This window comes from Cajanus cajan, chromosome 5, assembly GCF_000230855.2.
Source record: "Cajanus cajan strain Asha chromosome 5, NIPB_CcT2T_4, whole genome shotgun sequence".
Lineage (NCBI taxonomy): Eukaryota > Viridiplantae > Streptophyta > Magnoliopsida > Fabales > Fabaceae > Cajanus > Cajanus cajan.
The window spans coordinates 25825406-25851698 of record NC_138521.1 but is presented as its reverse complement, the minus strand read 5'-3'; the positions used below and the strand labels follow the sequence as shown (position 1 = coordinate 25851698).

At 37.0% G+C, this 26293-nt stretch overlaps 1 protein-coding gene across 1 annotated transcript in view; it reads left to right on the top strand.

Annotated features, from left to right (window-relative positions):
* Positions 1-25571, top strand: part of LOC109814116 (protein MICRORCHIDIA 1) — a 52809-nt gene extending 27238 nt beyond the window's left edge. The window contains exons 9-18 of the mRNA XM_020378466.3: positions 9131-9229; positions 9741-9848; positions 9934-10083; positions 10764-10862; positions 11345-11396; positions 11489-11600; positions 17056-17284; positions 24441-24514; positions 25123-25165; positions 25248-25571. Coding sequence (XP_020234055.1) covers positions 9131-9229; positions 9741-9848; positions 9934-10083; positions 10764-10862; positions 11345-11396; positions 11489-11600; positions 17056-17284; positions 24441-24514; positions 25123-25165; positions 25248-25352 — 1071 coding nt within the window. The 3' untranslated portion in view covers positions 25353-25571. The remainder of the gene's footprint in view (positions 1-9130; positions 9230-9740; positions 9849-9933; positions 10084-10763; positions 10863-11344; positions 11397-11488; positions 11601-17055; positions 17285-24440; positions 24515-25122; positions 25166-25247) is intronic.
* The last annotated feature ends 722 nt before the right edge of the window (positions 25572-26293 follow it).

Below are 26293 nucleotides of genomic sequence, written 5' to 3'. Positions count from 1 at the left end.
TACGATCTGCAAATTCTCCGATCTAGAGCAGGCGTGAGCATGGTACTGGTGAAGAAGATTGTGAACGTGTTTGATCTTACACAGCAAACCGCGATTCTGACTACCATGGTGAGAACATCCACATATTGATCTACAATTGGGACATGAATCACTTGAAATTGTTTACTTAGGACTTTCTCACGAACAAAAAATAAGTCCAATTCCATATGCTTTGTGTGAGCATGTATCATCTAATTATGAGCTAGTGAGATTGTATTGAGATTGACACAAAATCTGAGTTGTATGTGAAGTTTTATGTTCTTATAGTAAAGTTTGAATCCAAATAGCTTCAACAGTGATCGGAGCAAGACTGTGATATTCTGTCTCAATGCTAGATCTTGCAACCATCGTTTGTTTCTTGGACCATCAAGAAACCAAATTAGAGCCAAGAAAATAGATGCACCCAAGGTTGAGTGGTGGTCGTTAGGGTTCGAGGCCCATTTAGCATCACAATAAGCTTGAAGAATGGAGACTGCAATGGAGTAGGTTTTATAGAAAGGTCCCATGAGATAGTACCCTTGAGATATCTGAGAATGTGTTTAACAATCGTCCCAATATTGATCAAGAGGTTGAGCCATAACTTGACAAACCTTGTTGACAAAGAAACTTATTTCAGGTTTAGGTTTGGTAATTGAAGCATATTGAGTATGTAGACCAAACTCGCATCACTGGATTCAAAACCAGGTAGTTGAGTCATAAAAACATGATCTTCAAGAGCACCATTCAGGAAGGCATTATTAACATCAAGTTGTATCAAGGGCCAATGATTAGTTAAAGTAATTGTTTGGATGATTTGAATTGTAACATGTTTGACTACAGGGGAGATGGTTTCATTGTAGTCAAAACCTAAAGTTTGATGAAACCCTTTAGCCACAAGACATGCTTTATGATTGTTTATAGTTCCATCAAAATTTTCTTTAAGTCTGAAAACCCACTTATAGCCAATAGCACTTTAGTTGGGAGTAAGGGAACCAAGGTCCATGTGTTATTTCTAATTAAGGCATCATATTCTTCCTTCATAGCATTGAACTAGGTAGGATTGGCCAAGGCTTGTGTGGCAGTAGTTGGTTCAATATGAGCCAAATGTAAGGTAGGCAGAACTCTAGCACAAACAATTCCAAACTTAGCTCTAGTTTGCATAGGATGAGTATTAGGAGGTTTGGACATGATAGTGGGGTTTTGGTTGTCATCAGATGATGAGGTGTGAGTTGTAGTAATAGAGCTGGTCTGGGAAATAGTAGGATCATTATGATGACAAAGATAGAATAGATGACTGCCTTAGATTGGGTTGAGTAAGAGTGAGGGTAGTGGAGATAGATGAATTTATAGTTGTGGGAGCTCTTTGAGCAGGCCAATTTTGATAGGGAAATTTAAGCTCATTGAATATAACATCTTTAGAGATATAAATTTACCATCTTGAGACAACCATTTGTATCCTTTGTGAGATGTAGAATATCCTAGAAAAACACTTTTGAGATCGATATTTTAGTTTGCTTTTGTTGTAAGGTCTTAAGAGGGGAAAACAGGCACAATCAAAAACCTTTAGAATAGTGTAGTTTGGAAATTGTCTAAAGATTTTATGATAAGGTATGTCAAATTGAAGAGAAGATGTAGGAAGATGATTTATGAGATAGACACTAGTGACAAAGGCATGATCCCAAAAGTTAGGTAAGGAGGTTTGAGCTAATAAAGTGAGACCAAGCTCAACAATATGGCAATGTTTCCGCTTAGCAACACCATTTTGATGATGAGTGTGAGGGCAGATTATTCTATGTTGGATTCCCATTTAAGTAAAAAGAGTAGTAAGAAGTCGATACTCTCCTCTATTTGGACAACTTCAATATTTGATTGAAATTGTCTTTCAACAAGAGATTGAAACTGTTTAAAAATATTTATTCTTTCAAATTTTTGTTTTAGAAAATATATCCAAGTAAACCTTGTGCAAGCATCAACAAAGGAAATATAGTATGAGTAACCACGAGAAATAAAAGGAGTAGGATCCCATACATCTGAATAAATTAGCTCAAGCGGTTTATTATAAATAGTTGTGGATAGATTAGAGGGAAGTCTATGTGCTTTGCCTAGGCAACTAGAAAAAAATTCAATAAATTTTTTATCAAGAGGTGGAAAATTATAGTGTTTGAAAATGATATGTTGAACATTTGCGCTAGCATGTCTAAGTTTAGAATGCCATGTGGCTACATTTTCCATAGAAGCAGAATTAACAGTGGGATTGAAATCAACATTGAGATTTTCTACATGTTGCTTTGAATTCTGTGTTGCTTGCAGTAGAGAAGGAAAATGGTACAAGCCATCAACTCCCATTGTTTATTAGAGAATAGAATAATAAACACCTTTATTAATTGTATTGAAGTTAGTTAACTGTCATAGTTAGTTAGAAGTTGGTTATGTTTATATATACGCTTATTGTAATCTTTGCTTTTATCTTTTCATTCATCAATAATACAATTCACTGAATTCTCTGAAACTCTCTCTCATATCTCTCTCTCTCATATGGTATCATCGTGAGCTAGGGTCCGGGAAGTATTTTTCTTCTTCTTCTTTGTCCTCGACTCTACTGTGTAGTCTTCTTACATACGACGATTTGATGTTCTTCGTACCTGCTTCCGCATCGCGCTACGACTGCAATTGATTGCAAAGTTTTTGTTAGTTCATCGTTTCTGACGGCAAACCTTGGGCGTTTGTGTCGTCTTCTTTTTCTGTGTTCGGAATCGTTTCTTTGACGCTCTTTCGTCGTGTTTGGCTGATTCCTTGTTCTGATTGTGCCGTTCTTGCTTGATCGTGTCGCGTTTGGCTGGTTTAGTGTTCGCTGTTTTTGCTCAGTTTCGCAAACTTCTATTGTGATATTTTCTGGTTCGTAGCGTCTCTTTTGCTCTGATACCATATGAGAGAGAGTTTCAGAGAATTCAGTGAATTGTATTATTGATGAATGAAAAGATAAAAGCAAAGATTACAATAAGCGTATATATAAACATAACCAACTTCTAACTAACTATGACAGTTAACTAACTTCAATACAATTAATAAAGGTGTTTATTATTCTATTCTCTAATATACCCCCCACAAGCTCAAGGGGGATGAAAGATAGTGGACGAGTCAGTCACATTGAGCTTGGACCTAAGAAACATAAACCTCTTGGCTAATGGCCAAGGTACATCCATTACCTCAATTGGTTCTAATGTGTTTCGGTCCCCTATTCGTTCCTCTACTCTTTTGTCCTTAAAAGATCTTCTCCTTGTTCCCAATTTAACCAAAAATCTGATGAGTGTTTCCAAATTTGCCAAAGACAATAATGTCTACTTTGTATTCTATCCTCACTATTGTGTTGTCAAATCACAGGATTTGAACGAGACTCTTCTTGAAGGAAAACTTGGTGAAGATGGGCTTTATAGGTTTCATCCATCTTTAGCAAAAAGTGAATCACCAACAGATGATATTCTAGAAAATTCTATTTCCAGTGTTTCTAAACCTTGTATTTTTCTGTCTGAAACATGTAAAGGGGCTGTTCCCACAGTTTACAAACAATGGCACTTGCGGTTAGGGCATCCTCATCATGATGCACTAACTAAAGCTTTAAAATCTTGTAATATTCATGTTCCTCCTATTAATAAAAATTCTGATTTTTGTGATTCATGTTGTGTTGCAAAATCTCATAGACTTCCATCTCAATCTTCAACAACTATCTATTCTAAACCGCTTGAACTTGTTTTTCTTGATGTTTGGGGACCTGCATCATTAGAATCTAGTTGTGGTTATTCTTATTTTTTAACATGTGTGGATGCGTGTACACGTTATATGTGGATCTACCTTCTCCACAAGAAATCGGATGTGTTCTCTCATTTTCTGAATTTTAAGGCTCTTGCGGAAAAACAGTTTCAACATCCTTTGAAATCTGTCCAAACTGATGGTGGTGGTGAATTTCGTCCTATGGTTTCCTATCTTCAACAACAAGGAATTGTTCATAGGCTCACATGTCCGTATGCTCATCACCAAAATGGCATGGTTGAGAGGAGACATAGACATGTTGTTGAACTTGGATTAGCTATGATTCATCATGCCTCACTTCCATTAAAATTTTGGGATCATGCATTCTTGACTGCTACCTATCTAATCAATAGGTTACCATCTTCCTCAATTGATTTTCAATCACCCTACCAAATGATTTACCACAAGAATCCTGATTACCAATTTCTCAAGATCTTTGGCTGCTCTTGTTTTCCCCTACTTAGACCTTATAATCAATACAAAATTCAACCTAGATCCGAGGAGTGTGTCTTTTTGGGATACTCTCCTAGTCACAAAGGTTATAAGTGCTTAAGTAAGTCTGGTCGAATTTACATCAGCAAGGATGTTACTTTTAATGAAATGCGGTTTCCCTATCATGATCTGTTTTCTCCCAAGACCAAAATTACCAACCCTGCAACTTCGGTGTCAACAATTCCTTCTTTAATTTGTGCTCACAATCCTTCTTTGTCAACACCAACTCCGTTTGCATTTAACCCCAACTCAGACTCCTCAAGTTTCAACACCTTGCATTCTGATTCGAGTGCTGGTACTGCTACCTCACCTTCACCTTCAGTTTCTCAGCACCAATCATCTGCTACTCCTGTTCTTCCCTCCAACTCCTCCTCTGCCAGGCAGCTCAATATTCATCCAATGATTACTCGCTCCAAGAATGGAATTGTTCAACCTCGAATCACTCCCACACTTTTACTGTCTAACGCAGAACCAAAGACAGTGAAAGCTGCTCTCACTGACCCTAACTGGTTAAATGCCATGAAAGCTGAAATTAAAGCTCTTCATAACAATCAAACATGGACTTTAGTTGATCTTCCTCCTGGAAGGAAACCCATTGGTTGCAAATGGGTTTTTCAAATTAAGGAAAATCCCGATGGATCTATCAACAAATACAAAGCCAGACTTGTTGCAAAAGGTTTCCATCAACAACCTGGTATTGATTTTTCAGAGACTTTTTCTCCAGTTGTAAAACCAGTCACCATTCGGACTATTCTCTCTTTGGCAGTTTCCTTTCGATGGCCTCTTCGGCAACTGGACATTAACAATGCATTCCTCAATGGAGTGCTTGAGGAAGACATTTATATGTCTCAGCCTCCTGGTTTTGTTCAATCTGGAAACAAAACCCTTGTTTGTAAGTTGAAAAAGGCACTTTATGGTCTAAAGCAAGCCCCTCGTGCTTGGTTTGACAGACTGACCTCTGTTTTACTTCAATTGGGTTTTACCAAAAGCAAATGTGATCCAAGTCTGTTTATTCTCTCTCAGTCCACAGCCGCTGTCTACATGCTAGTCTATGTAGATGATATCATTCTTACAGGTACTTCGTCAGACTTGTTGCAAAAATTGGTTAATGAGCTTCATGCCAATTTTTCTCTCAAGGATCTTGGTTCCTTGGACTATTTTTTGGGTATTGAAGTTAAAGCTACTCCTCAAGGTGGACTGTTGTTATCTCAAGACAAGTATATTACGGATCTTCTCACTCGAGTTAAAATGGAGGATTGTAAAGGAATATCTACTCCTATGATTGGTGGTCAACAACTCCCTAAGGATGGCACTTTATTTGATGATCCAACCTTATACAGATCCATTGTTGGTGCTCTGCAATATGCCACAATTACAAGGCCAGAAATTGCTTTTAGTGTTAATAAAGTCAGTCAGTTTATGTGCTTACCAATGGAGGAGCATTGGAAAGTGGTTAAACGGATACTTAGATATCTCAAAGGCACTCTTGGTCATGGTCTGCTGTTCACACCTGCTACATCTACTAATTCTTTTAATCTCACTGCATTCACTGATGCTGACTGGGCAGCTGATCCTAATGATAGACGATCTACCTCAGCTGCATGCATTTATCTTGGTCCTAATCTTGTATCTTGGTGGTCAAAGAAGCAACTACTTGTTGCACGGTCAAGTACTGAAGCTGAATACAGAGCCTTGGCTCAAGCTGTTACGGAAGTTTTATGGCTTCAATCCCTTCTAAAGGAATTGCACGTCAAACTTAATACTCCCAAAGTACTTTGTGACAATCAAAGTACTGTTTCTTTATCTCACAATCCTGTCCTACACTCAAGGTCTAAGCATATGGAACTTGACATCTTTTTTGTTCGAGAGAAGGTGTTAAGCAAAGCTCTTATTGTCTCCCACATACCTGCTCAACATCAATATGCAGACGTTTTAACTAAAGCTCTGTCACCCAAGAGGTTTATGTTTCTTAGGTCCAAGCTCAATGTGACTGACTCGTCCACTATCTTTCATCCCCCTTGAGCTTGTGGGGGGTATATTAGAGAATAGAATAATAAACACCTTTATTAATTGTATTGAAGTTAGTTAACTGTCATAGTTAGTTAGAAGTTGGTTATGTTTATATATACGCTTATTGTAATCTTTGCTTTTATCTTTTCATTCATCAATAATACAATTCACTGAATTCTCTGAAACTCTCTCTCATATCTCTCTCTCTCATATTGTTCCCCTGTAGAAGAACCTTCTTAGTGGCTTGAGATTTAACCACACAAAAGGTTGAATGAAAAAGAAAACATAGTTATCTTACGCAAACTGACTCACTTATAAGATTTTTGGTTATTGAAGGAACATACAAGAGATTTTTAAGAATAAAGGAAACATTAGAGTGAGAGGAAAAGAATTTGGTAACACCTGTAGATTGAATGAGGAGTCCTTGACCATTTCCTATAAGAATTTGATCGGGTCCTTCAAAGGGAACTTGCTGTTGAATGTTTTGAGACATTGGTAATGTGATGTAAGGCTCTTGAGTTAGGATACCAATTCCTAGTGCTAAGAGGATCTGTTGTAGTAACCATAGCCTAAGGTGGTTGAGAAGAATTAGCTAATAGTAAAGGACCACTAGGATTAGATGGCCTGATATACTACTTATGTGATACAGGAGGTCTCCGTGTTTGATAGTGATAGGTATTCCCTGGCCGAGGGAACCAATTTGGAACCATAGGTTGCACTAAAGGTTGCATTATAGGTTGCCGATAAGAAAAATCAAGAGGAACTTGAGGTACATAGCTTTCCTTAAATCTATGATAACAAACAGAAGCTTCGTGGCCATACTTATGGAAATATTGGCATTGAATGCCATAATATCTTTCATGGCCTCCATGAGCACCATGATCGTGGCCACCACGACAAATCTACTATTGCGAGGGGTTAAAGTGTGATTAAAACCAGAGTAATCTTCTTGATGTGGTGTAGATCCCTCAACCGACGTGTTGCGGAGTTTCATTCACAATTGTGGCGCTTTCACATTGGTGTGAGATTGAAAGAATGCATGAATTTTCTCCCTAAAGTTTTACGAAGATTTGCATTCGATAACATGCATGAGCATTTCTCACAACATCGACGATTGCAACCATGATAACAGAAGTTGATCTTGCTGGTTGAAGCAAGATACATTTCAAAGATGCTATCTTCATCATGATCCAGAGTGAGATATTTTGGAGAATTTAAGGATTGACAAGGTAATGATGCAATCGATGCTCCTTGTTCATAGGTTCTACTTGCTGACACCATAGGAGATAGTTTTTCGAATAAAGTTAGCGTAGCTATTGATGATCGAGGTGGAGGGGATGGAGGAGGAAAAAATGAGGCCATGGTTCAGAGATTGAACCTTGCTCTTGATACCATATTAGAGAAATTTTAGAGAATGAAAGAAAATTTTATTGATTGTAATCTGTACTGAAATACAAGGAGAGAACAACTATATATTGTTGTAGAAGAGTGTAAGACAAGATACACAAACCTAGCTTACATGATAAGCTAACTAACAAATATAAAACTAATCGAAAGTGATAGTGACAAGTGTCACTTTCAGATATAACAAAAACAGTTACAAGGAAAAACAAAATACATGAGTATAGAAAAAAAGAGTGAAAATCCGATGCTCTAATTTCATAGAATTCCACAGCCAAGCAATGATCAATGAATCTTCCTCATCCCATGCTTTAAAATTTGGGTCTCCCTCCTTTGGACCAACACCATTCAAGCGATTGATTTTTCGTTTTCCTTTCAATATTGTGTGAACTAGTTGTGGCCACTTTAAATGATTTTTTCCATTCAACCTTTAGGTAGGTTGAATGCATTGCAAATCACCAAATTGATTATTCTAGGGTGGATGTCCGAAAAGTTGGTGGTCGCCGAAAGAATAGCCAAAAAACTGACCACTTTTTGAAAAAATTATGGGAAAACGAAAGCTCGTTGGAACAATATCTAGAAAAATTGAAGGTTGTTGTATAAGTCCTTGAAAAAATTGAAGGTTGTTGGATAAGTGATTGGAAAGTTGATGAACGTTGGAGATGTTATTGGAAAGTCTAACAGTCACCGAAAAGTTTGACAGCTTCAACAGCCTAGTCAAGCTTTCTAAAGAACCTTTGTGTTGTAGAAGCAAAGCCCCTTAGATTAGGAGCTATGATATCATGTTTAAAGAACGAAGCAATGATCTTGTTTTCTGAATATGCTTGAGTGGATCACACACTCGGTAGATTGATCTATTTGTAATAATAAAGGTTACAAAAATAATAAACAGCAACAACCGTTTTCAAGAAAACAACTAAAAGTATCACAACTTCTTAAGCTATGAACTCAACTAAACACTATAATGAATATACTTGGAAGAATAACAATCATTAAATATTCCTATTTCTAACAAAAACCACATGCAACTTTCATATATGTTCTTAAATACGGTACTATATGGCTTTGTTAGTTGAGGAATATCATTATTATTTATGTCCACGAGGCTTGTTGACGTGAAAAGTTAATAGATTTTTCTTTTTCATTTTTGGATGAGAAATAATTTAACACTTTCCATTACTAGGTCTATATATATTCTTAACCTTTAATATTATGCTAACATCAATTATCATTGTAATATTGTAATCTGTCTCGAGCCACTATTGAAAACAATAACATGCAATCCATCTCGAAAAGATGTTTGTAATAGGTTGAGTGTAGTAGAGCCATTGATAACTCTTCTTATAAAAAGTTGGTAAGCTGTGGACTCCTTTTTATTGATCAATTTGTTTATACTTTCCAGTTTGATGATATTGGATCACATGGTACCAAAGTTGTAATATACAATTTGTGGTTGAACGATGAAGGGATATATGAATTGAGTTTTGATGATGATGCTGAGGTATGTTGTATTTCTTTACTGCTATATGATCTTGTGTGCTAATCTAGTCCTGAAAATTGGTGAAATTATTCTCCCTATAAATGTTGTATCTAAATAAGGAAAAAAAAGATATAAAAACTGGTCCTATTTACATTAAATTCTATTGTTGCTGTACAAATCAGAATTGGATGATTCTGACTGATGTGTGCTGGTTTCCAACATGATTTTTTTTGTTCATTTGGTTATTGTGAACTTTTTTCATACATCTTAATCACCTATGTCAATGCTTACAAATTGTGGTACCAATTCCCATATTTGGCCAATTTTTCTGGTTCTATCACAAGTCTCGCCATTAAGACAATCTTGTTATTGGCTTATCTGTTATGATGTGTATGTGTGATATAGCAAGCACAGCAGTCTGTATCTGTGCTAGACGGATAGGAGTGATGTTTTTGTAACTTCTCAATTACTTGACAATGTCATCATTCATCATTTTGATAGCAGTCATGATCTTATTTGGTCTTCTGCACAGGATATTATGTTGAGAGATGAGACCAATCATGGAGCTGATAAAAAATTGACAAAAAAAACTTTGGAACTTCAGTCACATATTTCTTACCGCATTCGTTATTCTTTACGGGTAATACTTGAGTTTTCAATTGTATTTATTGTTGCCATTTTCTAATTTTTACTGTGTATTCTGATTCACCCTTTAAATGTTTCAGGCATATGTTTCGATGTTGTATCTTAGAAAATTTTCTAACTTCAAAATCATACTAAGGGGGAAACTTGTGGAACAGTTTAACATTGCAGATGAGTTAATACATTCAAAAGTAATTCCATATAGGCCTCAGCTAGCCATGGCATCAAATGAGGTTAGATTCATGATACGGAGTACCAATTCAAAATTGTATAAAGCAATTTTTCATATGGCACTACCATTTAACTGGCTACCTATTTCACATAATATTCCTCATAGTATGGATATACATGAAGTCTGCTTGACATAAATCCTGTTTGTATGGATCTTCAAATATAGAGTTTGCAATCAATAACCACTAGAGTGGGTATTATTCATAAAAATTGCAATATCTTTTTCGATAAATTTTATTTTTTTATTTTATAATTTTTGCATTGATAAACCTCTTAATACTATAATATGAGAGATGGACCAAGAAAAGCAGTGCAATGTCTCGTGGGTTATGTGGGAAAGATTGGAATTTTGGAGAATATTCATACAGTAAGAGTGGAGCATAATGGATTTGATAATTTGACAGATAGAGAAGGCTGAAAGGATTGGGAGTGATGAAAGGATTGGGAGTAGACACTTGAAGATCTGCATTGCCCTTTTTTGCTGTTTTCCCTTCATTTCTCGAGTGTCTGTTTTGTTTCTTCTTCTACCGATTTTCTTCCATATCAGTATAATAAGAAGAGATAATGTTTTATAAATAACAATTTAGTCAACTAGTACCTTATCAGTTATCACTCATGGACATTTAACTAGGATTTTTTTTTTCTTATATTTTTGTAAACTAATGGATTTGGTATGTTTTAGGCTATGGTTGAGACAAAGACAACCATTGGATTTATAAAGGAGGCTGCTTCTATTAAGGTTTCTGGATTTAATGTGTACCACAAGAATCGCCTAATCAAGGTATGTTCTGAATGCATGAAATGCCTCATCTCAATTAATGTCTATTTCAATTTGCTTTTCAAGTATCTTCATTTTGTTTATTTTCTCATTCAGAAAATCACCTTTTTTAGACATACATGAGTAAAAGGTTTATTATGTGTAGTTTCGATATTTCATTTTATTTCCTACGATGGGTTTCTATATTTCCGTTATATCTCATAATTTGTTTCCTTTAATTAGGATTATGATCTAGTATTAGTTAATAATAGAAACAAGGTTGGTTTTTTTATGTATTGTATCATATTGTTGCACATCATGTGCAGTCAAGTCTACAAACTTGGTGTATTAGATCTCTTTTATATCCTCTCCAGAAACATCGAAGTTTTGGGAACTTTACATTGCTTTATTGGTAGCAGCACAACTACCTAAGAAATTGGTTTGTAAGTGTATTATTTGCTCTCATTTCTGATCCTGATGTGGTTAACTTCTTTGTGAGGATGCAGCCCTTTTGGAAAGTAGTTGCAGATGGTTCATCAAAAGGGAGTTGTGTTGTAGGTATATTTTTATCTTTCTCCACTGTTTGAGTTCTCTCTTCATGTGCTTACTACAAAATTCCCAGGTTTTTTAACTAATTGGTACATATTTAGGAGTTCTTGAAGCCAATTTTATAGAACCAGCACATGACAAGCAGGATTTTGAGAGATCAGTTCTGTTCATTCGGTTGGAAAACAAGCTGAAACAAATGACAATGGATTACTGGTTTGTTATTGTCTTGTATAAATTTTTTGCAGTTTTCTTTTATTTTGTTCCAGAATTATATTTTTTGGTTTCTTCAACGGTTGTACATACTTTAGTGTTGAACTTCTTTATATTGATATTTGACATTGTTTATTGCTTCCTTAATGTTTGTTGAGAGAAATGGTAAATGGAGAGAACATATTCCTTGTGTATTGCAAAGCAAAAGATGTGTTTATATACAAAATAGTGAGCCTAGGCCCATAAGATAAAACTATATCTAACACTCCCCCCCAAGCTGGTGTATATAGATCATATGTACCAAGCTTGTTACAAATATAATCAATCCTAGTACCCCGTAATGATTTGGTGAAGACATCTGCCAACTGATTAGTAGATTTAACAGAGTAGCAATGGCCTTAGATAAAATCTTCTCACGAATAAAGTGACAATCTATTTCAATGTGTTTGGTCCTCTCGTGAAATACTGGATTTGAGGCAATATGAAAGGCAACGTGGTTATCACATATGAGAGTCATCTATGTAACTTCGCCAAATCTTAGTTCTTTAAGCAACTGTTTGATCCAAATAAGCTCACACGTAACAGAGGCCATAGCACGATATTCTGCTTCTACACTAGATCTTGCCACTACATTCTGCTTCTTACCTTTCCAGGAAATCAAGTTATCACCGATAAAGACACAATAACCTGAGGTGGATCTCCTGTCAGGGGGAGAGCCTGCCCAATCTGCATCTAAGTACCCCACAACTTGGGTATGATTGTTGTAGCCATATAATAAACCTTTTCTTGGAGCACCTTTGATATACTTCAGAATGCGGATGACTGCATTCCAATGTCCTGCACATGGAGAATTGAGAAATTGACTCACCACACTAACTGCAAAAGAGATGTCAGGACGAGTTATTGTGAGATAATTCAATTTCCCAACCAATCTTCTATACCTCTTAGGATCTGAGAAAGGCTCCCCTTGACTTGGTAGAAGTTTAGCATTGGGATCCATAGGTGTATCAACGGGCTTGGAACTCATTAGCCCAGTTTCCTCTAAAATATCCAATGCATACTTTCTTTGAGATATTACAATTCCATTTGTAGATTGCGCTACCTCAATCCCCAAGAAATATCTAAGTTTACCAAGATCTTTTGTCTGAAAGTGATGGCAAAGATGTTGTTTTATCTGAGAAATGCCATGATGATCACCACCAGTAAGAACAATATCATCAACATACACTATCAAGTAGATGCACCCAGTAGTGGAATGTTGATAAAAGACCGAATGATCAGCTTCGCTTCGAGTCATACCAAACTGTTGGACTACGGTACTAAATCTATCAAACCATGCCCTTGGAGACTGTTTAAGACCATAAAGTGATTTTTGGAGATGACATACCAAACCGGAAGACTACCCCTGAGCAACAAACCTAAGAGGTTTCTCCATATAAATTTCCTCAAGCAAATCCCCATGAAGAAATGCATTTTTAACATCCAGTTGATAGAGAGGCCAACGACGAAGAGCAACCATGACTAAGAATAATCTGACAGAGGTCATCTTGGCAATGGGGGAGAAAGTGTCGCCATAGTCTAATCCAAAAATTTGAGTATAACCTTTGGCGACCAAACGAGCTTTGAGTCGATCAATGGTGCCATCAGGACCAACCTTGACTGTAAAGATCCATCAACATCCAATCACAGACTTCCCAGGAGGCAAAGAAACAAGATCCCAAGTACCATTGTTCTGAAGAGCACACAGTTCATCAATCATGGCTTGTCTCCAACCAGGGTGGGCCAAGGCATTACCTACAGTTTTAGAAATAGACACAGAGGAAAGAGAAGAGAGACAAGTATATTGGGATCGGGATAACCGGTGATAACTCAGAGTAATATAATGAGGGGAAAGATTACGAGTAGAACGATTACCTATCCAGAGGGCAATAGGGAGGTCAGACTCAAGTGGTTGGGCCGGAGGGGACGTGGTGGCACCGAAGTAGAGTCGGTTGGGGGTCCAATGGGAAGGCTGGAGCCTTGTTGACGATGATAAACTTGAAATGGAGGCGGAGGTGGTGGGTCGGGTGACACAACAGACACAGGAGGAGTATCAAAGACAAGAGGGATGGTTGAAGGGGCAAGGACAGTGTAGGAGAAGAGGAAGTAGATGGAAAGTAAAGAGAAGACTCAAGAAAGGTGACATTAGCTGAAATCAAGTAGCGAAGAAGGGAGGTGAGAAACATTTATACCCTTTGAGACCTAGGATACCCTAAAAAGACACATTTGTGAGACCGAGCGGAGAGTTTGTCAAGACTAGGACTGTGATTATGGACAAAACATGTAGATCCAAAGACGCGAGGAGGTAGAGGGTGGAGAGGTTGAGTGGGAAATAAAATAGAGTGAGATATTTGATTGTTGAGGACAGAAGATGACATTCGATTGATGAGATAGCATGCGGTGAGAACAACATCACCCCAAAAAGGTTGAGGAACGTGACCATGAAGTAAGAGGGTGCGAGAGGTCTCAATTAGGTGTCTATTTTTGCGCTCATCCACCCCATTTTGTTGAGGGATATAGTGAAGAATGCCATGGGAAGCCAAGAAGGCTTTAAAGGAGTGAGAGAGGTATTCACGAGCATTATCACTACGAAAAGTACGAATAGAAACACCAAATTGAGTATGAATTTCATTTTAAAAAGATTGAAATATGGAAAATAATTCGGAACGAGATTTCATTAAAAATAGCCAAGTACATCGAGAGTAATCATTAATAAAAGTTACAAAATACTTAAATCCTAAAGTGGACTTAACCCGACTCGGCCCCCAAATATCATAGTGAACTAAAGCAAAGGAGACAACGCTCAGTTGGGGACACTTGGAGAAAAGGAACTACGACTATGCTTACCTAATTGGACATGGATGAGGGAAGGGGCATCCGCCACCAAACCAACAGGAGTAGAGGTGCGTAGGTGATAAAGGCCATGAGACTCACATCCGGTGCCAATCATCTGTCCCGAACTCCAGTCCTGTAATAAACAAAATCTTTAGTAAAAGAGATAAGACAATCAAGAGAGCGAGTAAGACGACTTAGGGATAATAAATTAAACGGAGACTCTGGGACATAAAGAACATTGTCAATGGAGAGAGAAGAAAGATGGACAGTACCAACACCATGAGATGTGGTGCGTCAGCCATTAGCCATAGTGATAGAGGGTAAATAAGTAGAAATAGAAAGAGAGGAGAAAAGAGACCGATTACTAGAAATACGATTGGTAGCACCAGAATCTAGGACCCAAGGGCCAAGAGAGGTGGAGTGAGTGAGACCAACAAACAAAGGGCCTGTGTGCGCAACAGAAGCAGTGGAATTGGAAGCTTGATGTTCCTCATACCATTTAAGAAAGTCATTGAAGAGAGCTAGAGGTCCAGAGCCAGAACTATCAGAGGGGATAGCATCAGATGCAGTAGAGACAGGGGAGGTAGTATGGGCAATAGCAGTAGCAGGGTGAGGGGGACGACCATGTAAGACGTAACAATGGTCAATTGTGTGGCCTAGTTTGTGACAGTGATCACACTTGGGACGACCTTTGCCCGGTTTGCGAGAACATTGACGATCATCACGTTGAGAAACCAAAGCAGAGGAGTCGCTAGTGGGAGTTAAAGAAGGTATGTCAGGGGAAAACTTGCAAGACACACGCAACAGAGTGGACCAAGCCGAGTTCAAGGTACGCACGGTCAGAGATCCCAAAATCTGATCACGAATGGAAGAGTACTCATCAAGAAGCCCATACAATGCCATCAACATAAAGAAAGTTTGGCGTTGCTTTAGTTCCTTGGCAGGAGTGGTAGCGGGAGGCAAAAGTTCATTGAAATCATGTAGAAGGTCATGAACTTTGCCCAAATACTCAGCCATGGAGCCCTCAAGGCGTTGTGGAGAAATGATATTCTAGAGATTTTGACACACCATAGAGATGTTGAGTATCATTGGTGTACAACAATCGTGCTTGTTCCAATACATCAACACATGTCTCATGGGCACGAAAAATTTGCTTTAGGGAGGGATGAATGGTCGACTTAAGGGCACTATAAATTTGAGCGTCAATTTTCGACCAACGAGGACGATCGTTCTTATCAATAGAAGCAGCTGTCTAGGTAAGGTGAGCAACATAATCCTGTCTCTTAAGCCAAAGCTTGATATCCGAAGTCCAAGTATCATAATTGGTTCCATCTAACTTGTCAATAGAAAGGGGGACATTGACATAGTGAAAATAGAGGAGTCAGGCCGAACAGCGGTAGGAGAAGCCATAGATGCTGGAACAGGAGAGAGAAATAACAACAGGAGAGAGAAAATGGCCTGAGAAGGATGAGATCTGTGACAAACGAGGTCTGATCACAAAACAAATAGTAGATCGGGGTAGAGGACGTCGGGGCGAGTCCGGTGCCAATGATCGTCGCCGGACGTGCCACCACGTGCGGCAATCGATGGAGAGGAGAGAGAAATCGCGCGCAACACGGAGTCAGCGCGTGTGGGTGCATGTGACCTCCATTCGCCGCGCGACCGGTGGCGTTGGGTTTGTCGGAGGAAGGCGAGCCGGGTGGGTGGGTCGCCGGTCGGAAAGCTGATGGCGGTGGCAACAGCGAAGAAAAACGCCGAAAAAAGAGGAAAAATGGTCGGAAAGAGACACGGCAAGGTGGGTAGCTGGAAAACGGAATGAGGCACGTTTTCTGGGCACCGATCAACAGTGGGTCCGCTGGAAAGTCAAGGATAGGCTCTACATACCATGTTGAGAGAAATGGTAAATGGAGAGAACATATTCCTTGTGTATTGCAAAGCAAAAGATGTGTTTATATACAAAGTAGTGGGCCTAGGCCCATAAGATAAAACTAAATCTAACAATGTTGTTTATTTCTTAATTCACTTGTGCCTTTCAATAAATTGTCTTGATGATTGTTCATGTGTTGGCTAACTAGCTAATAAGGTTTGTCTCCGTTTTTATTTGAAAAAAATGACTGGAGTGGAAGCTTTAGATTTTGGTTTTATATTAATGTTCCTTTGAGTCTTACTATTTAGTTCAAGTTGGAACTTCTTTAGAAATAAATAACAACAACTAGAAGCAGTATTCATTCCAATAGTGGCTAGTTACTTTAGCTTCACGACAGGGGCTCCATATATCAAAAGAATGTGGTGTATTAAGTTGGCCATAAAAGTAAATTATGTTTGGCATTGTAGATCCTTGCTTATACTTAATGGCCACAAGTTTCAAGCACAAACGCAAACAGAATTTACTAAAATGAGAATCAAAGTAAATATTACGAGGTTCCTGATGTTATTTTTGTGCAATTACCAGTGATTACTTAAATTTTTAGTTCAAATAAAAAGTTGATTAGAGCTTCTTGATACATCTTTATCTTTTCCAGAATATCAATATTGTGAGGTCAACAATGTTTGATTTTGCTAAAGTTTGTTCTGGACTAAACAGGAAAGGTTATTGTCACTTGATTGGATATCAGCCGCTAAATTTTAGATCACAAAATGCAGTAAAAGTAGCCCAAAAATCAGCTGGACATTCAACTAATCCACAAAATCGGTTGCTTGCTGATCAACAAGATACTGTCTTGGTAACTAAGCATCAAAACGGCCCAAGTTTAAATCAGCCAATTGTGGGTCAAGGATTGACTGGCATGCAAGGTTTGAGTCAAGAGCAGCTTGTAAGTAGTTGACGTAATTTGCAGAAAATTGTATTTGTCTGATGTATAGCCTGAAATCATACTTGCTACTATATGTGAAATGAAAGATACTCGTTATTTGTATTTGTTAGAACACACAATCAGAATGAGCGAGATCACTCGCATGAGCAGAGAGAGAGAGAGAGAACAAGATACGCGATATGGTATTGAATACAAATTTTTATTTTCTCACTTTTGTTTATCATATATACAACATCACTATTTACCGTACATAGTTACAAATAGTTAGTTAACAGCCCATAACATATAGCCACTACCTAACTGAATTATCTACAACAATTCCCCTTAATTCAAATTAGCAGGAGACTGCACCCTTATCATGTCTCTAATCAACATGGATCGGTTAGACTTAAGAGACTTTGTTAAAATATCAGCCACTTGCTGATTAGTATCACAATATTTCAACTTTAGGTTCCCTTTGGGGTTTGTTTGGTGGTTAGGATATGATAGGATTTAAGAGAAGAATAAGAGCGTGATAGGATAAGATTAAGTTAAGGTTTAGGGTTTAGGGTTTAATCTTATCCAACATTTGATAACATTATTGTGTGAGTTTGTCATGTATTTGATACGAACCAAATATTGATAGTTGGTGGTGGTGATGATGATGAAAGTGATTATGGTGATGGTGATGGGGTGGTGATGACAATGGTAGTGGTAGCAATGATAACAGTAATGATGATGGTGGGAGTGTTGTCGATGTCTATGGAAATAACAATAGTGGTGATAGTGGTTGTTACGAGTAAAGAGTTTATAAGTGAGGGACAACCTTCACCTTAAAAGTTAATTTTGTAGAATTGAGTTAAGCTTTAAATCATTTTCCTAAGATGGTATTAGAGTTAGCTAGATCTATTTTAAAAGGGATACCCACCCATTGGTACATGCATAAAGTCCAATGGTGCTGGATGTGAGGGAGTTTATCGGCAAAAATCCAAGTCTTACATATCCTAGATCATTAAAAAAGAGAAAAGGTTACCCACCATTTATCCACGTATCAAGTCCAATAGTGTTGGATGTAAGAGGGTGTATTGGGAAAAACCAAAGTCTCACATCGACTAGAGATTAGGCAAACAAAGAATTTTTAAGTGGAGGACAACTTTTATCTTGAAAGTCAGTTTTGTAGGGTTGAATTAGTCCCATAACCCACTTTCTAAGAAGATCACTATGGCTTCCTTTGATTAAGGCACCTCAATACCAAGAAAGTGACTAGATAAACCCTAAACCCTAAACCCTAAACCTCAATACCTCAAGAAAGGATTTTAGCCAACCAAGATCATTGGTCTGAAAGTGACTAGATAAGTGCTTTTTGAGCTGGGAAGTTTTAGTAGCATCATTCCTTGTAATTACGATGCCATCAACATAGTCAACTAAATAAACACGTTTCCTTGGAGAAGGATGGCAATAGAAAATTGGATGGTCTACTTACCTTTGTTTCAACCCAAAGTCATGCATCACATGACTAAATTTCCCAAATTAAGCTTGAGTAACATTGTTTGGAAACATAGAGAGATCTTGCAATTTGCAATCAAAACTAGACTCTCTCTTAGCAACAATTTCAAGAGGTTGCCCCATGTAGATCTCCTCTAATTATCCATGAAGAAAGACATTTTTTAATGTACAATTAATGGAGAGGCCAATTTTGGGAAAAGTAAATGAAGATATAAAGGACACAAAAGAGAAATATGAAGGAGATAAATGATGATGACTTAGAAAATTATAAACAAGGTGGGGATTCTGACTAAACCTAATACCTTTCCTAAGAACAATGGGTCAGCTAGAGTTGTGATCATGAGTATCCGTAATAGGAGTGTCTGATGGTGAAGGAAACATATTAGGTGACTCTTCAGATAATTATGGACCAGTTCTTTGGGTTTGGTGCTGAATGTAATGAGAGGAGGTAGTAACTTATGTTGGACCATTGGTGGGATAATGATCTAATCATGATATTTGATTATACTTGAAAAAGAGAATGATTTTATTATTATCATTCATACATATTACATTTTCCTTACACCTATTTGTCACAATCTAATCTTCCAAAATAAGGAAATAAGGAAAAAATATGCTGAAAAATAAAATAGAAGATTCTACAAATATTTTCTCTAATTAGGAAGATTTTCCTCTAATTACAACACTCCCCTTCAAGTTGGTAAATGAATATCAATCATTCCCAACATGCCTACAAGATCTTGAAATCTACCCTGAGGGAGCCCTTTTGTAAAAAATATCTGCTATCTGAAGTTCTATAGGAACATGAGTTGTAATCGCAAAGCCTCTTTCTAGATTATCTTTGATAAAGTGTCTGTAATCTCAATGTGTTTGATCCTGTCATGTTGTACTAGATTATGGGCAATGCTCATGGTAGACTTATTGTCATAGTATAGTTGCACGGGGTTGTCTACCTTGACTTTAAGATCATCCAAAATGATTTTCATCCAGAGTCCTTCACACATTCCTTGAGCAAGGGCTCGGAATTCAGCTTCTGCACTAGAACGAGATACTCTATCTTGCTTTTTGCTCCTCCACATTACCAGACTATCTCCAAGAAACATACAATACCCAAAAGTAGATTTTCTGTCAGTAATCGAACTTGCATAGTCAACATCAGTATATATTTTCTTAGTCAACGTGTCTTCCCATTTGTCAACTGCTTGCATGTGTCTCTCTCTTGGGTCATGCATAAATTGACTCACTACACTAACTGCATAAGCAATGTCTGGTCTTGTGTGTGATAGATAAATCAATTTTCCTACCAATCTCTGATATTGGGCCTTCTCTACCGGAGCACTTTCTTTACTTCCAATTCTATGATTCTGTTCTATAGGAATTGTTGAGGTTCTACATACTAGCTTTCTTGTTTCTTTGAGAAGATCAAGTACATATTTCCTTTGGGAGATGAAAATTCCGTTCTTGGAGTAAGCAACCTCTATTCCAAGAAAATACTTGAGTTTTCCTAGGTCTTTCATTTCAAATTGGACTGCCAATTTTCCTTTTAATGCCAATTTTTTTGTTTCATCATCTCCTGCAATAATCATATCATCCACATAGACAAGCAGTAGAGTGAGTTTACCTGTAGAAGAGTGCTTTTTGAATAGAGTATGATCTCCTTGTATCCCAAAGAAACCATTGCTTTTGTAAATCTTCCAAACCATGCTCTAGGGGATTGCTTAAGACCATGCAATGCTTTCTTTAGGAGGCATACCTTGTTTCTTTCATTTTGCCCTTCAAAACCTGGGAGAATCTCCATTTACACTTCCTCATCTAGATCTCCATGAAGAAAGGCATTTTTCACATCTAATTGGTGTAAGTCCCAACCAGAATGAGCAGCCAAAACGAGAACAACTCAAACTGTATTCATCTTTGCTACTGGGGCAAATGTCTCCTCATAGTCAATCCCATATGTTTGAGTATAGCCCTTTGCCACCAATCTAGTTTTATATCTTTCTACTGTCTCATATGCCTTATGTTTCACCGTGAATATCCATCTATACCCTACTGACTTCTTGTCTCTTGGCTTATCAACAATCTCCCAAGTTGAATTTCTTTTTAATGCATTCATCTCTTCTTTCATGGCTTGAGTCCAATGTTCAATTTTTATGGCCTCCTAGATTGAGGTAGGAATTTATGTGGCATCAATGATAGCAATAAAGCTTCTGTGCTTATCAGAGAGATTGTTAGTGCAAACATATCGAGAAATAAGATATTTAGCACATGACCTTCTTTCCTTTCTTAATATAATGGGTAAATCCTTAGTAATACTTACCTTCTCACTGTTATCTTCAAGGATCCTCACCTCCAGATTAGACAATTTTTCTTGCTCTAGAGTCGAAGTGGGTTGTTTTTTTCTTTCATATTTTTTGCCAAAAAAATTATCTTCCTCCTCTTCTTCCTCACTATGGACCATGGTAGTTTCATTGCTCAGATCTTGGGCATCCTGCAAAGACAAATATGGTAATGACATGGAGAGCTCCTCCACTTCAAGTGCTTTCTCCCCCTGAAGTGGTGAGTGGCATAACAAGATTGTGTTTCATGAAAGGTGACATCTATGGTGATAAAGACACGACGACTCTGAGAATGATAACATTTGTACCCTTTTTTATTAGAAGGATACCCAATAAAGACACATTTAAGAGTTTTGGGATCTAATTTACTACGATTAGGATGATGAGAGTGAACAAAAACAATACATCCAAAGACTCGACTAGGTAGACTCGCTACTAGGGGGGAAGAGGGAACAAAAGACAAAAGAGACTCTATAGGACTAATGTCATTTAAGATACGGGTGGGTAATTTGTTGATGAGATACGTGGCAGTTAACACAAATTCTCTCCAGTAATTTTTTGGAACAGACATTTGAAAAAGAAGAGTCCTCTTGAAGTAATGATTCTTTCTTTTTGCAACCACGTTTTGTTGAGGGGTGTTTACACATGTTAGTTCATGAACAATACCATTATGAGACAAAAAATTGAAAAATTCATGATTCACATATTCAGTACTATTAGTAGACCTGATTCTTTTAATATTTTTTCCAAATTGATTTTGGACAAGACGGAAAAAATTAACAAAGATTTGGAAAACTTTTGATTTATTTTTCATAATGTATGTCCGGGTGACACGGGTACAATTGTCAATAAGGTAACTAACCATTTGGTTTTAGAAATAGATTCTAAGACCGGTCCCCCAACGTCAGAGTGAATTAAATCAAATGGAGAAGTACTCTTTTTATTATTAATAGGATAAGATGCAGGATGGTGTTTTGACAATTGACAAATATCACAATTAAAAGACTCAACAGACTCCCTAGTAAACAAATGAGGAAATAAGGATTTGATAAGGTTGAATGAAGGATGCCCAAGTCTTTTATGATGTAGTCATATTTGGGAATTTGCCCACGTCTCAGATGTAGCTTGTTGACGTAAGATTTTTGTTTTGCTTTGGTCATCAGACTCCAACAGATACAACCCACTTTGCTCCTTAGCAGTTAAAATCGTCTTCCTCATGGTAAGGTCTTGAAAAACACAATAAGTTGAGAAAAATGTTACTGAACAATTTAAATCCTTTGAGTTTTTGCACAGAGATAAGACTATTAGCTAATTGTGGAACATGTAAAACATCCTTTAATACAATAGATGATTCCAAAATTATATTCCCAGAGCTGCATATAGGTACACCCTGACCATTCGCAATTGTAATAAGTTGTTCTCTGTTCCTTTTAACATATGAGTTGAAGATCACACGAAAAGGTGTCATATGATTAGTTGCTCCCGAATTAAGAATCTAAATACCTTGAGACACAGGACCAACAATATTGAGAGAAATCTTACCTTTCATGGACAAAGTACATGATCCAGAGGGTTTACTCATTGATTCAACCATTGCTTTCAAGCGCTCGAGTTCCTCCTTATAAGCTTTCATATCAAGATCTGGTGGTGGTGAAGTATTGGATTAATTGGTGGCTTCCTGTTTTGAGGTAGTATGATTTGCCCGTTTTTAAGCAGACCCTTTGTTGTTTCCCATGCGCTCGAGAACATTATTTCTTCCATGGAGTTTGAAGCATGTATCCTTGGTATGTCCAGATCTTCTATAGTATGAACAATAGTCTCCACGGTTACCTTTTTCAAATGACTTTCCTCTGGCATTTGCTCCCTTGTGGACCCTTTTTCCAGTTGTCATGGCAGAGCCTGTGTTGGAGATCCCACCATCAAGCATGATAGCTCTTCGAGTTTCTTCTCCTCTTACCATAAAGAATACTTTTGATAGAGATTGTAATTTTTCTCTTCCTACGATTTGTACCCTAATTGGGTCATACTAATGCTTCAGGCCATGGAGAAATTTAAAAATTCTTCCTCTTTTCATGGCTTCAGCATGTGCGACAGCATCTGTTTTACACATCTTTATTGTTTGGTACTGATCTAATTCAATCCAAAGTCCATTTAGTATTCCGTGATATTCTGATACGGAAAGAGAGTACTGTTTTGTATTAAATATCCTGCTTTCAATGTCATAACATGTAACAAAATCATTTTTTAATGAAAAAGTATTATGTAAATCATCCCATATCTCTTTGGCAGAAGAATAAAACATATAATTTTGACTTATCTCAGGAATCATGGAATGCCACATCCAAGTCATAATTAGTGAAACTTCATTGTCCCAAATTGGAAAATTAGAGTCGTCTGGTCCTGGCCCTCCACCATCTATGTGGTCTAATCTTGAACGTCTCGTAAGAATCCTTTGAATGTACTGGCTCCATTGTAAGAAATTCCAACCATCCAATCGATAGGGACCCACCACAATTGGAAGATCATTAGGACCCAATGGAACGCAATCAGGTGTCTTCGATGACCCTGTCCGCAATGATGACGATGTGTGGGCTACACCGGAAAAAAAGAGCGGAACTCAAAACTCAGATCTACTCGAATCTGGGCCAAATGGGACGTCATCGACCCATGAAACGAACTCAGGAAGTTCTGGCGACTCGTTCTGTGACGGTGGCGGCGAGTGGGTCTTGCCGGAGCTAGGTGTATGGGCTACACGCGTTGGCAACGGTGGTGGTGCGTGGCAGCGTCTTTCCCAGAGCGATTTCTGGAGTTGTGTTCACCGAAGTTGGGCGCACCTTTCTGCCTTTCAACGACCCCAAAAGTTACGGTGGCAGCCGTAGTGGCCGGACAGAGGCGGCAGCAACTACTATTGCAGCAGAAACGGAGCTCCCAAGATCAGGAGCTCTGATACCAACTTGAAAAAGAGAATGATTTTATTATTATCATTCATACATATTACATTTTCCTTTCACCTATTTGTAATAACCTAATCTTCTAAAATAAGGAAAAAATATACTGAAAAATAAAATAGAAGATTTTACAAATATTTTCTCCAATTAAGAAGATTTTCCTCTAATTACATCAATTATGATTCAGATTTTATTCAAATCTATTTCTGAACAGATTTGTTACAATTTCAAATCAGTACATTAATTAGAAAATAACTGATTTATAATTAAGGACAGACTTGTGACAAAAATTACCATTTGTTTGTATGCAACCATTGATCAAAATTTTCTATTTTATATTGTGCATGTATGCAACATTTTAAGGTTCGTGAGCTTGTTTTTTTCTCACAGGGTGCAACTGTAGGAACTCAAGGGTCTGTATCTGTTGATAAAATCTGTGAAGAAAATATAAAACTTTTCGAGAGGTAAATATTTATTTTCAAATTGTCTTTAAGACCGATCAAATATTTGTCATTTTCATCCTTGTTTTATTTTTTGACTAGCTATACTTGTACCTCAACCAAAATCTTATTGACCTTCTGTTGCTTCACTTACCGTGACAAGGATATGTAATTTTGAGTCACCTTGGCCCTGTTATATCTTGATTATCTGTTTTTGGATTTAATCTTATATACCCTACTTGTATTATTCTCTTAAATAATTTTGCTCGTATGAGTTAGGACCCATTGACAATGGTATACATCAAAACAATCCTGATTTAATATACTAGGAATAACATGGCTCTCATAAAATACATTGGATTGGATATTTTATATCATGCAATCTTGTGCTTGAAATTTCCCTCTAATCCAATACTTTATACTTCATCACGATATATACTTTACAAATAATTAATCATTAATACTTATGACATGACATGTAGACCGTTGTATAATTTTCTCAATGTTTTGGCATGCAAGGTTTTAACACGACAGTCACATTGGTGTGTATATAGACTTTGCTTGATTTGCCCGGGCTTCTTGTTTACTTGTTTTATTGTTGAATACGATCCCACTGAAACCCTTTTGTGCAGGTGTGAGGAGTACAGGCTAAAGGAGACAGAACTGAAAAAGACGGTAATAGTAGTCTAATAACAATGTGTGATGATTATGATTTAAATAGTTGTTTTGAGTTTTTAGTGTTGCTGATGTAAAATAGGTTGTGGTCTTGGAGGAGGAATTGAAAGAAATCCAGGAGAAATGTGCCCTTCTTTCTTCACTCTTAGAGACTAAGAGGAAGGAGAAAAGTGTTAAAGAGCGATAATTATGTTATACAAGCATAATGTTAAAGAAAGGCAAGTTCATTACGTTTTCATGATTACCTTTTATGTAAAAGTCCCTCTATAGTATTGTATACGTACACACCCCTGTTAGAAAACTGGTTGGTTCGGAAGGAAAAGCTGACTGGACTTTGTACATATATTCCAACTGATTCAACTATTAGAAGAAACTGTATCAGTTTAAAGTTGCTACTTAACTAAAACTACGAATGAAATTTCATATATATATATATATATATATATATATATATATATATATTTTAATTACTAAAGAAGTTCTGAATTTATCTAATTTACTGAGTTCTGTTTTTTCGGTTCAAAACTTTTGCTATTTTTATCGTAGAAATCAGATCAGATAATAGTCCTTGTGGAAAAGATGTTACGAATAGGACTTGGTGACAATTACTAGCGTAAAAGAGATGCAATGGGTCTTTTTTTTCTCTTCATATTTTTAAAAATTAAAAAGATAAAACTAATGGAGTAGGTGAGTATTTAAGAAGTGAGAAATTTGGAGAAGGAAATGTATGCAAGTAGGTTAGGGGTGGTTATAACTTATAAGGGTAAAATAGTTTAAGAATTGTGTACATGAAAACATAATTTTTTTTTATACCAGTGAGGAAAAAAGGCATTACATGTTTCTGTTAAAAAAGAGAGAGAACGAATCTATCATGGTAGTATGTACAGTTATTGATCATTATATTTATTAAGAGTAAAATCAGAAAGATAAAAGTAAACACTAAATAAGAGGGTTCTTATTGTTATACATATAGGTATATATATTATATTGTTAATATTAAAAAATTATTTATTTTAGATTAAATTATATTTTAGATTTTTTTATTTTTAAAATTTAATTTGGTTACTTGATTTTTAAAAGGGTTTCCTTTCATTTAAATTGACATTAATGAAATTCAATGAAAAGGTA